The 13,072-nt window shown below is 42.8% G+C and overlaps 1 protein-coding gene across 2 annotated transcripts in view; it reads left to right on the top strand.

Annotated features, from left to right (window-relative positions):
- LOC140718789 (transcriptional activator GLI3-like) overlaps positions 1 to 13,072 on the top strand; it is a 426,621-nt gene that overhangs the window by 360,058 nt on the left and 53,491 nt on the right. For both annotated transcript variants that reach the window (XM_073032982.1, XM_073033058.1), the window contains exon 8: positions 12,652 to 12,868. In XM_073032982.1, coding sequence (XP_072889083.1) covers positions 12,652 to 12,868 — 217 coding nt within the window. The remainder of the gene's footprint in view (positions 1 to 12,651; positions 12,869 to 13,072) is intronic.

Genomic DNA, 13,072 nt, shown 5'->3' with positions numbered 1-13,072 from the left:
TTCATAATTAGACTCATGGAGCACCACAGTACAGGCACAGGTCCTTCAGCAAATCCAGTCCATACTAAACAATTAATCTGCCTAGTCCCATTGACCTGTCCCTGGACCATAGTCCTCCACATCCCTCCCATCCATGAACATATCCAAATTTCTCTTAAATGTTGAAATTGAACCTGCATCTACCACTTCCATTGGCAGCTTGTTCCTCATTCTCACCACTCTTTAGGTGAAGAAATTTCCCCCAATGTTCCTTTAAACATTTCACCTTTCACCCTTAGCCCATAACCTCTAATTCTAGTCGCACCCAACTTCAATGGAAAGAAAGCAGGCTTCCGTTTACCCTATCTATACCCCTCATAATTTTGTATACCTCCCTCAAATCTCCCCTCATTCTTTTACGCTCTAGGAAATTAAGTACTAACCTATTCAACCTTTCTTCAATTCCTGGCAACATCCTTGTAAATTTTCTCTGCACATTTTCAATCTTATTGACATCTTTCCTGCTGGTAGGTGACCAAAGCAATATTCCAATACTCCAAATTGGGCCCCACCAACGTCTCATACAACTTCAACATATCATCCCAACTCCTGTATTCAATTCTTTAATTTATGAAGGCCAATAAGCCAAAAGCTTTCTTTACAACCCTTTCTACCTGTAATGCCACTTTAAAGTACCTACTGCAGTGTGTGCCATGCTACCTGATTTGTCCTGCTGTGACCACAGACTTGTCAGCATTAAATTCCGTCTGCCATTTTTCAGCCTATTTCTGTAATTAATCCAGATCCCACTGCAAGCCTTAATAGTCTTCCTTGCCATCCACTACACCCCAATCTTGGTGTCATCAACTAAATTGCTGATCCATTTCACCATGTTATCACCCAGATCATTCATATACTATAGATGACATCCCCATCAGTCGTCTAAACTCCACCAAGTTCAGGACTAGAGCCATCAAATGCTCCTCATATATTAACTCTTTAATTCCCGGTTTAATTTTGCTTGTCATACGAAGTTACTGTTGTCTTCCTGTCAGCTTGAACCAGTCTGGCCATTCTCCTCTGACCCCTCTCATTAACAAGGCATTTTCGCCCACAGAACTGCTGCTCACTGGACGTTTTGTCGTTTTTCACGCCATTTTCTGTAAACTCTAGAGACTGTAGTGCGTGAAAATCCCAGGAGCTCAGCAGTTTCTGAGACACTCAAACCTCCCTGTCTGGCACCAACAATCATCCACCAATCAAAGTCACTTAATATCACATTTCTTCCCCACTCTGCTATTTGGTCTGAACAACAACTGAACCTCTTGACCATGTATGCATGCTTTTATGCATTGAGTTGCTGCCACGTGATTGGCTGATGAGATATTTGCAGTAGCAAGCAGGCGTACAGGTGTATCAAATAAAGTGGCCTCTGAGTGTTGTTCAGCAATTTATTTAAAGACTTGTGCCCAATATCAGTAGTGAGGTCATGGACTGAATACAGATACAGAGGAGGAGGTGTTTGCTGTCTTGAGGCAAATTAGGGTGGATAAATCCCCAGACCCTGTGGGAGGCAAGTCCAGAAATTGCAGGGGCCCCAGCAGACATTTAAAATGTCTTTATGCATGTGTGAAGTGTCAAAGGATTTGAAGTTAATTTTGTACCATTGTTTAAGAAAGGCTCTAAGAATAAGCCAGAAAATTATAGGCCGGTGAGCCTGACATCAGCAGTGGGTGAGTTATTGGAAGGTATTTTAAGGGACTTGATAGATATGGACTGACTAAAGATAGTCAGCATGGCTTCATGCATGGTAGGTTGTGTCTAACCAATCTTATAGAGCTTTTTGAGGAAATTACTGAGAAAGTTGATGCAGGCAAGCCAGTGGATGTTGAAGGCATTTGATAAAGTCCCGCTTGGGAGGTTCGTCAGGAAGGCTCAGTCGGCTTGCTATTCAAGAAGAGGTAGTAAATTGGATTAGACATTGGCTTTGTGGGAGAAGCCAGAGAGTGGTAGTAGATGATTGCTTCTCTGACTGAAAACCTGTGACTGATGGTATGCCACAGGGTCCATTGTTGTTTAACATCTATAGTATATGAATGATCTGGATGATAACATGGTGAAATGGACCAGCAATTTAGTGGATTACACCAAGATTGGGATGTAGTAGATGGCAAGGAAGACTAAGTAAGCTTGCAATGGGATCTGGATCAACTGCAGAAATGGGCTGTAAAACGGCAGACGGAATTTAATGCCGACAAGTGTGTAGTCATAGGAGTCAGAGTCATAGAAAAGTACAGATGTTGTACATTGGGAGGGCAAACCAGGTAGCATGACACATGGTGTGGATGGCACACGTGATATCTATCAAGTATTGAAAGGCCTAGGGTAGAGTAGACATGAGGAGGATGTTTCCTATGATGGAGGAGTCTAGAACTAGAGGGCACAGCCTTAGAATAGAGGGTATCCCTTTAGAACATAGATGAGGAGGAATTTCTTCAGTCAGCAGGTGGGGAATCTGTAGAATTTATTGCCACAGATGGATGTGGAAGCCAAGTCATTAGGTATATTTAAAACTGATGTTGACAGGTTCTTGATTAGTCAGGGTGTCAAAGGTTATGAGGGGAAGACACAAGAATAGGGTTGAGAGGGATTTAAAAAAAAAAATCAGCCATGATGGAATAATGGAATGATTAATGAGCTGAGTGGCCTAGCTCTGCTCCTTTGTCTTTTGGCCTTGTGGCCTAATTTCAGACGCATGAATAAATTATAGTTTACTCCATTGGATCCGACTGCCTTTACTTTCTTTGGAAAGTAGTATTGAGTGTTACAGTTTCCAGAGAGTTTGGGAGATGGAATGCAGTAACCATTGATTTTCAGAACAGAATCAGGTTTACAATCACTTGCATGTGCCATGAAATTGGTTGTTTTGCGGCAGCAATACATAAAAATTACTATAATTTAAAAAATAAAAAGTGCAAAAAAAAGAGGAATAATGAGGAAGTGTTCATGGATCATTCGGAAATCTGGTGGTGGAGGACAAGATGTTCCTAAATCATTGAGTGTGGGTCTTCACACTCTTGTTATTACAAGTGGGGTACTTCCTTCAAGAAGCGGGTATGTCCCGAATGGTGAAGGCCCTACCTCTTGAAGATGTTCCTGATGTCTGGATTTGGTCATAACCTCCATGCCTGAAGTTAGCTCTGCTATCAATGTGTCCTCCAGGTTCTTATACAGTTGTAGGATTTTACCTGGGTTACATTTACCACATCATTAATGTAAACGACTTTCCTCAACATTTTGGCAGGAATGTTGCTCATACAAATGTTGAAGTGCACAAGAGCAAGGGCACCACCTTCTGGAGGTTTTGTGGCTTATCGATCTTATCTCACCATTACTGTGGGCAGATTGCAAGGCAGAGACGACAAACACAGATCTTTAACTGTCTGTGATATGGTTGCGCTCAAGCTCCCCAGGCTATCTAATTATGCCATATGTTGCACATTGAATGATAACGGAGAGTGATTGAACTGAGGGATCTAGGAATACACAACCATAAGTCCTCGAAAGTGGTGGCACAGGTAGATGGGGTTATAATGGGCATATTGGACTTAATAAATCGAAGTATTGAGTACATGGTTTGGGATGTTGAAATTGTATAAAACTGGTGAGGTCTAATTCGGAGTATTGTGTGCAGTTCGGTCACTTACCTACAGGAAAGATATAATTAAGAAAGAAAAAGTGCAGAGAAAATTTACAAGGATCACACATAAATTCTGGAGGAACTCAGTAGGCCAGGCAGCATCTATGGAAAAGAGTGAACAGTCAACGTTTTGGGCCAGACCCGTGTAACCTTTACCCTTGAGGGTAATGTGCCTGATAGATATTGCCAGAACTTGGGGACCTGAGTTATAGGGAAAGGTTGAATAGGTTAGGACTGTCTTTTCTGGAGTGTAGGAGAACGGGGGAGATGTGAGTGAAGTATACAGAATTATGAGGGGTATAATTGTTTTAAGGAGAACCCTGAGGGGGAGTTTCTTCACTCAACTGGTGATGCGAGTGTGGAACGAGCTGCCATTGGAAGTGGTGGATGTGGGATTGATTGCAACACTTAAGAGAAGTGAGGAGTTTATACATTCTCTCCGTGACCACGTGGGTTTTCTCTGGCTGCGCTGGCTCCCTCCCTCAGTCCAAATGTGTACGGTTAGCTGTAGTGGGCATGCTAAGATGGTGCCAGAAGTGTGGTGACACTTGTGAACTGACACCCCCACCTCAGCACATCGCACATCGACACCAATGACGCATTCATGATGTTTCAATGTACAAGTGACAAATAAAGCTAATCTTTACCTTTGGAATGAGTAGAGTTTGGTAAATGAATAGACAGCAGGGTGGAATAGAGTTGTGACATTATGTAAGGCTAACTGGTTTTGACAACCAATATAAGCATTATGTAGACTGCAGCATTGTCTAACAATGGGTCTGAGATCACTGCCGATTAATGAAGTGATGACAGGTATTAGCATGTATAATGTGCTTTAATAGACATTTAATGACATTTAATTCAAGGAGGGGGAGAAAGACCTTCCCAGGGGAATAGTCTATCAGTGAAACCCATTGATCACCAATTTAGGCAGTTTCACAGTGAAGAGGTTAATCCATCAATCCGTTAACTAAACAAGTCTGATGGAAGTTCTGTCACTGACACTCTGCATGGCCCGAGCTTTCTGTTTTCACAAGTGAATGAGTGATATGACAACACGAAGCTCGCAACAGATTAAAATGATTGATTCTTTTCTCTCTTTGTAATAAGATCTAGAGACATATGGAACGACTTAGTTCACGCCAGCACTGAAATGTACCACATTAAATGGAAAATGAAATACGAATATACACTCAGTGGCCGCATTATTAGGTACTTCCTGTATTTAATAAAGTCACCACTGAATATATGTTTATGATCTTCTTCAAGGTTTGATGTGGTGTGTGTTCAGAAATGGTGTACTGCCAGCACTGTAGTAATTTGAGTTACTATCGCCTTCCTCTCAGCGTGAACCAGCCTAGCCATTCTCCTCTGAACTCTCCCATTTTCACCCACAGGGCTACTACTCACTGTCTTTTTTTTTTGCATCCTTGCTTAATGGTATTTGTCCATGGCATAAAAAAGATTGAGAACCCCTGCTCTACAGACTCTTGTGCATGGGAATCCCAAGAGATCAGCAGTTTCTGAGGTACTCAAACCACCCCGTCTGGCACCAACAATCGTTCCACAGCCAAAGTCAGTTAGATCACATTTCTTCCTCATTTTGATATTTGGTCTGAACAACTGAACCTCTTGACCATGTCTGCATGCTTTTGTGCGTTGAGTTGTTGCCACGTGATTGGCTGATTAGATATTTGCTTTAACAAGCGGGTGTACAGGCGAACTTAATAAAGTGGCCACTGACTGTACATGTGATAATCTACTTCACTGACATTAAATCAACAGCCTTTTGCCCTGCAGTTGCTAATTTTTGGCAGAATGGAATTTGAAAAATATCCTAATTAGCTGGCAGTTAATGTTGTGTAACCTTGGCAATACATTTTAATGGAAAGAATGTTTAATTTGTTGCTCTTTTGATTGTTAATTTCTATGACCTCATAATGAAATTTCAGTTTTTAATTGAGATTTGATTGCTGCAATCCATACGTACCCACGTGGGTAAAATTGGAGCAGCTGAATTTTGTTCAAAGTTTTGTAAGCAGCTGTCTTATGAGCTGTCTTCCAAAATGGCGGTCAGAGTCAACTCTGTCCTTGGAACGGTTGATCAGGACAATATATTTGAAAAAGCCCTCTGTTGCCAGTGTTAAATACAATCAGTCGAGTCAAAGTAAAGTTACTTACTTACTTACTGCCAGTTACACCACTGATACTGTGGTCACCCTACTGAAGTCCATTCTCATTGTGTTATGATAAATTAAAACCACTTCATTCGACTGCCCATTCCCATTCTGATATGTTGGTCCATGGCCTCCTCTACTGCCTCAATGAGGCCACACTCGGGTTGGAGGAGCAACACCTCATATTCCGTCTTCCAACATGAGGAGCTTCCAACATGATGACATGAACATCAATTTCTTTAACTTACAGTGATTTCTGACTTTTTCAATTCCCCTTCTAGTTTCACTCTCACCCCTTCTCCTCACCTTCCCATCACCACTCTATGGTTACCTTCCAACACCAGCTCCATAGCCAAGAAGGCCCAGCAGCATCTCTACTTCCTGCGAAGGCTGAGGAAAGTCCACCCCCCACCCCCCATCCTCATCATATTCTACAGAGGATGTATTGAGAGCATCCTGAGCAGCTGCATTACTGCCTGGTTCGGAAATTGCACAGTCTTGATCGTAAGACTCTGCAGCGGATAGCTGAAGGGATCATCAGGGTCTCTCTTCCCGCCATTACAGACATTTACACCACATGCTGCACCTGCAAAGCTAACAGCATTGTGAAGGACCCTACGCACCCCTCATACAAACTCTTCTTCCTCCTGCCATGTGGCAAAAGGCACCGAAGCATTCGGGCTCTCACAACCAGACTGTGTAACAGTTTCTTCCCCCAAGCCGTCAGACTCATCAATTCCCAGAGTCTAGTCTGACACCAACTTTCTTTCTCTCTCTCTCTCTCTCTCTCACACACACACACACACACACACACACCCCCCCCCCACTCCCTTTGCAATTTTTGCTCATTTCTTTCTCAATTCCTGCTAAAACAATTGTTTACATTTACATTATTTATTATTATATTGTAATTTGCCCTTTATTGTGCCTATTGTTTTGTTTATTAATTATTGTACTCTCTTGCACTGTTTTGTGCACTTTATGTAGTCCCGTGTAGCTATGAAGTCTAATGTAGTTTTGTGTTGTTTCATGTAGCACCATGGTCCTGGAGGAACGTTGTTTCATTTTTACTGTGTAATGTACCAGCAGTTATGGTTGAAATGACAATAAAAACAACTTGACTTAACTTGACCTTCCTCTTTCCCTTTCTTCCATGGTCCGTTGTCCTCTACATCTTCTTCAGCTCTTTACCTCTTTTTATCTATTTAATCCCCTTCTCACTGACCGCCATCCCCCTCACCTATCACCTGCCAGCATGAACAACATCCCTCCCCACATCTTCTTATTCTGGCTTCTTCCTCCTTCCTTTCCAGTCCTGATGAAGGGTCTCAACCCAAAACATCACCTGTTTATTTCTCTCCATAGATGTTGTCTGATATACTGAGTTCCTCCAGTATTTTGTGTTGCACATGTTTTCATTGTTGACTCATTGAGTTTATTCACTGATAAGTTTTTTTAATTTTGCTTACTCCTTGGGATGCCCAGGATTGAATGGTTTGTCAAATGAAGAGCGTTTGATGGCTCTGGGCCTGTTTTCACAGGAAGTCAGAAGAATGATGGGTGACCTCATTGAAACCTATTGAATGGTGAAAGGGCTTGATAGAGTGGATGCAGAAGAGGATGTTTCCTAGGGAAGGAGAGTCTAAGACCAGAGAACACGGCCTCTGAATAGAGGGGCATCCTTTTAGAATGGAGATTAGGGGGAGTTTCTTTAGCCAGAGATTGGTGAATCAGGCATCTGTGGAGGACAAGTCTTTATGTATATTTAAAGCAGCGGTTGATTGATTCTTGATTGGTCAGGGCATGAAGGGATACGTGAAGAAGGCAGGAGATTGGGGCTGAGAGGAAAGTTGGATCAGCCATGATGAAATGGTGGAGCAGACTCAGTGGGCCAAATGGTCTAATTCTGCTCCTATATTTATGGTCTTATGGTTCCCTGATTTCAGCCTAGGGTAACCATGGAGATCATTCCGAGCATAAATAAAAGGAAAGTTCTGATCTTGCAGTTGAGTGATATCTGGTGAACATTTTTGGAGAGCTGTATGTACCTGTGTCTAGAATGTTCAAGGTGTAGTTTGAGTGTATATTGCTTGTTCCCCTCAAGAACAACCTACTGACAAAGTCCAGGGTCCACCAGCCACTGAATGCACAGGTGATGAGACAATTAAACATAGAACATTACAGCACATTTCAGGTAAGACTCCTGGCAGTGTGGAGGATCAGAGGGATCTTGGGGTCCAAGTCCATAGGATGCTCAAAGCAGCTGTGCAGGTTGACTCTGTGGTTAAGAAGCCATATGGTGTATTGGCCTTCATCAATTGTAGAATTGAATTTAGGAGCTGAGAGGTAATGTTGCAGCTATATAAGACCCTGGTCAGACCCCACTTGGAGTACTGTGCTCAGTTCTGGTCACCTCACTATAGGAAGGATGTGGAAGCCATAGAAAAGGTACAGAGGAGATTTACAAGAATGTTGCCTGGTTTGGGGAGCATGCCTTATGAAAGCAGGTTGAGTGAACTACTCCTTTTCTCCTTGGAGCGATGGAGGATGAGAGGTGTATAAGATGATGAGAGGCATTGATCATGGGGATAGTCAGAGGCTTTTTCCCCAGGGCTGAACTGGTTGCCACAAGAGGACACAGGTTTAAGGTGCTGGGGAGTAGGTACAGAGGAGATGTTAGGAGTACGTTTTTTACTCAGAGAGTGGTGAGTGCGTGGAATGGGCTGGTAGCAATGGTGGTTAAGGAGGATACAATAGGGTTTTAAGAGACTTTTGGATAAGTACATGGAGCTTAGTAAAATAGAGGGCTATGGGTACGCCTAGTAATTTTTAAGGTAGGAACATGTTCGTCACAACTTTGTGGGCTGAAGGGCCTGTATTGTGTTGTAGGTTTTCTATGTTTCTAATACCATTAAGCAAGGGTTCCACGAACCCCTGTTCTAGTGAGTCCGCCTCTACCATCACCTTGGCAGTACGCTCCACAAACCCACCACTCTCTGTGTAAAAAACTTACCTCTGACATCCCCCCACCCATACTTTCCTCCAATCACATTAAAATTATGCCCACTCATCTTAGCCATTTATGTCCTAGGAAGAAGTTTGCTAGTTGTCTATTGACCTATGCCTTAGTCATCTTATCATCTTGTACACCTCTATCAAGTCACCTCTCATCCTCCTTTGCTCCAAAGAGAAGAGCCATGGCTCACTCAGAAGATATGCCCTCATCCAAGCATTGTCCTGCTAAATCTTCTCTGCACCTTTTCTTGAGCTTCCACGTCGTTCCTATAAAGAGGTGACCAGAACTGAGTACAGTGTGGTCCACCCAGGGTTTTATAGAGCTGCAACATTACCTTGCGGCTCTTGTACTCAATCCCTGACTAATGAAGGCCAATGCACTGTGAAATTCCACAGTCATACTCCAAGTGTTGTGTTCAGTTCTGGTCACATTATTACAGGAATAAATTATTTGTGATAAACATTGTGACTTATTCTCGATGAACTGTGGGTAGTTCCTTTATCCTTCCTCAGAATATTCCATGGAATTCTATGCATTCACCTGAGAGTAGAGGGCATAGTGAGTTCACTTAGAGATACATCATAGGATAGGCCCTTCCTACCCTTTGAGCTGCACTGCTCAGAAACCCCCAACAACCCCAATTTAACCCTAACCTAATCATGGTCAATGGCCAATTAACCTGAACCGCTACATCTTTGGACGGTGGGAGGAAACTGGAGAAAACCCATGCATTTGACAGGGAGGACAGAGACTCCTTACAGATTGAAGCCCAGACTCCGACACCAGCAGCTGTAATTGGGCTATTGTGGAGCCCAATGAATCTTGTCAGAGGATCAAGAATCAACTTTATTCGCTATATACATATACATGTGTTAAGAAATTGATGTGGTGTATTTGGCGTGACATCCAACAAGAACAGTCAATAATTATACAGAATAAAGTGTTATAAAAATGAAGTTAGATGTACAGATATGGAATAAAATAAATTTCTCAGGCTTCCAGCTGGGTATCGATTATAACCTACGTGTCAATGACAAACTGTGCCACCTTCATCGGGGATGATGCCTGGGCATGTCTAGCTCGGTGGTATTTATACCCCCATAGTCCGTCCTTCCTGATTGGTTAGTCCTCATCCAATCAGGTTTCCACTCTTCCACCTTGATTACAATTGAATTCCAGTTCTTACTTAGAGTGGGACCTTCGTCTTTGTTAAAACTCTTTTCATCTAGTTTTATTTGTTAAATACCACCAGACTAGACATGCCCCAGGCATTATACCTGATGAAGATGGCAGAGTTGGTCATTGAAACTTTGTTTAGAATTGATACTTGTACCCAGCTGGAAGCACAAGATGAGTGTATTCGTCATATGTGCAAGGAAAGCACCAGATCCTTTTTCATGGAATAAAATTTTCATAAATACAAAAACACCTTCATGTATTTACAATGTAAAGAGCATTATAAATGTGGTTGAAATTGCTGTGGTGTGTTGGCATTTACATGCAATGAAAAATATCCAACAATTATACAGAGTGACATAGTGTAGTAGTTAGCACAATGCTTTACAGTTCCAGCAACCTGAGTATAATTCCTGCCGCTGCCTGTAAGGAGTTTGTACCTTCTCCCCGTGACTGCGTGCTCTGGTTTCCTCCCACAGTCCAAAGACGTACTGGTTGATAGTTAACTGGTCGTTGTAAATCGGCCCATGATTAGGCTAGGATCAAATCGGGGGACTGCTTTGTGGCACAGCTCGAAGGGCTGGGAGGGCCTGTTCTGCACTGTATCCCAATAAATAAACAAAGAAGTTACAAATACAGATCTAGAATAAAATGTGTGTAAATACATAAATACCAGCCTGTAGTTATAATGTAAACAACATTATAAAAATTGGATTAAACTGGGGTATTGGATTGAGGGGGGTGTGGAAGGGAAAGGAAGCTAGAATGGTTGATCAGATTAACTGCTAGGGGAAAGAAGCATTTAAGATAATGTGAAGATTTTGTTTTAAGAGTCCTATAGCACCTTCTGGAAGGGAGCTTTTGGAAAAGGCAATTTGCAGATGTCCATGAGGTATCTACAGCACTGCAGCCTGCAGTCAGTACTAAACTAGACAATCTGCCTAATCGGTAAATCTGTTTCTCTGGAGTAAAAGATTAATGGGGGAACAAAAATAGTAAGGGAACGTTTAACAGTTCTCGCTTCCAGTCAGTAATATTTTTAATGACGTTTATTGCATCTGGGATTTTCAAGGTTCTTGTTAGATAACGCTCAGTTTTCTAAGCAATGGTGAATCGACTAAGCTAGGGTTTTGTGGGTCACCTGAGCTCTCTTCACAGTGGTCATCCTGAGCACTTGTTTGCATGGTAACGATTAGCTTCGCCGAAACATACAGTGAAATGCGTCCTTTGCGTCACTGACCAACGCTGTCTGAGGATGTGCTGGGGACAGACCACAAGTGTTACCACGCTTCCAGAACACAATTTACCAATCCTAACCCATGTGTCTTTGGGAGGAAACCAGAGAAAGCCACCCGGCCATGGGGAGAACGTACACACTCCTCACAGAAGATACAGGGGGGAATGTCAGTTTTTTTACACAGAGAATGTTGCATGTTAGCATTCATTTCAAGAGGATTAAAATATAAAAGCAAGGATGTAATATTACTTGGAGTATTGTGAGCAGTTTTGGGCCCCTTATCTAAGAAAAGATGTGCTGACATTGGAGAGGGCTCAAAGAGGTTTATGAAAGTGATTCTGAGATTGAAGGACTTGTCATGGGGCATTTGATGGCTCTGGGCCTGTATTCACTGGAATTCAGAAGAATGAGGGGCGACCTCATTGAAACCTATTGAGAGTTGAAAGGCCTCAGTAGGGTGGATGTGGAAAGGATGTTTCCTAAGGTGGGAGAGATAATGACCAGAGGACACAGCCTCAGAATAGAGTCGTGTCCTTTAGAACAGAGAGGAGGAATTTCTTCAGCCACAGAGTGGTGAATCTGTGGAATTCACTGCCACACATGTCTGTGCAGGCGAAGTCATTGGATATATTTAAGGCAGAGGTTGGTCAGGGCATGAAGGGATACAGGGAGAAAGCAGGAGTTTAGGGCTGAGTGGAAAAATGAATCAGCCATGATGAAATGATGTAACAGACCCACTGGGCCAAATGGCCTAATTCTGCTTCTATATTTTGTGGTTTTATGGTCTTATGGGTTCTTGGCATGCCCTGCCACTTTTATATAAGAAACTTTCATATAATAGACACATGGATAGTAGAAGAATGGAGGGATACGTAGGAGGAAGCGCTGGACGGTGGTGTAGTGTCATCTGCATCGACCAAGACAAGTGATCCCAGGTTCAAATCCAGCCGGCTCCTAGCACGCTTTCCATCTCTGCTGGGTTGAGTGTTGAGCTAGCAACTCGGCCTCATAAAAAGCAGACAAATGCTAAAGAAATGGCAAGAAACGACTGCTCGATGTGCCACAAAGCGCAGAAAGGAACAACAACAGCAACATGGGGGGGAAGGATTAGATTGATTGTGGAGTAGGTTATAAGGTCAGCACAACATTGTGGGCTGAATGGCCTGTACTGTGCTGTAATATTCTGTGCTTGATGTACGTATGACAAATAAAGTTAATCTTTATTTTGATATTTAAATTAAATTGTGCTATTTGTTAATTCTTTTAAATATACTTTGAGAGAACTAGAGGTATTTGAACATGCAAAGGGGAATTTTTCTTTGATTATCCACCTGGTAATCCTCTTCTGTACCTTGCTTTTACCTAGTCCTGCCCTCAGCTTTCCTTACCCTGCCACTCCAGTAGCCATTCAACAAATGCACCACCAGATAATGAGCCGCCAGCAGAGCCTGGGTTCCGCCTTTGGCCACAGTCCTCCTCTCATCCATCCTGCTCCGACGTTCGCTCCGCAACGCCACGTGCCAGGCCTGCCCACTGTGCTTGCCCCCGGACAGATCTCTTCATGTCCACCTGAACCTGCTCAGGTAAGAGAAAACAGGGAGGGGGGTAATGGAACTGTGCTGGAAGTCTTCATGGGGTGTAATTGGTTGTCTGTTGTATCCGATGATGACGGGCATGAAGAAACCTATGCAGGAGAGTTTTTAAAGTAGAAAAGCTGTTGCACTGGGGCAGCTTCACTCTCTCGACCTTAGAAGTCTAGGCCCAGTGGTACAAGTAGCCATCACAAC

Source organism: Hemitrygon akajei, chromosome 1, assembly GCF_048418815.1.
Source record: "Hemitrygon akajei chromosome 1, sHemAka1.3, whole genome shotgun sequence".
Lineage (NCBI taxonomy): Eukaryota > Metazoa > Chordata > Chondrichthyes > Myliobatiformes > Dasyatidae > Hemitrygon > Hemitrygon akajei.
Note: the sequence above shows the minus strand (reverse complement) of the source record. Positions and strands in the feature narration are given on the sequence as shown.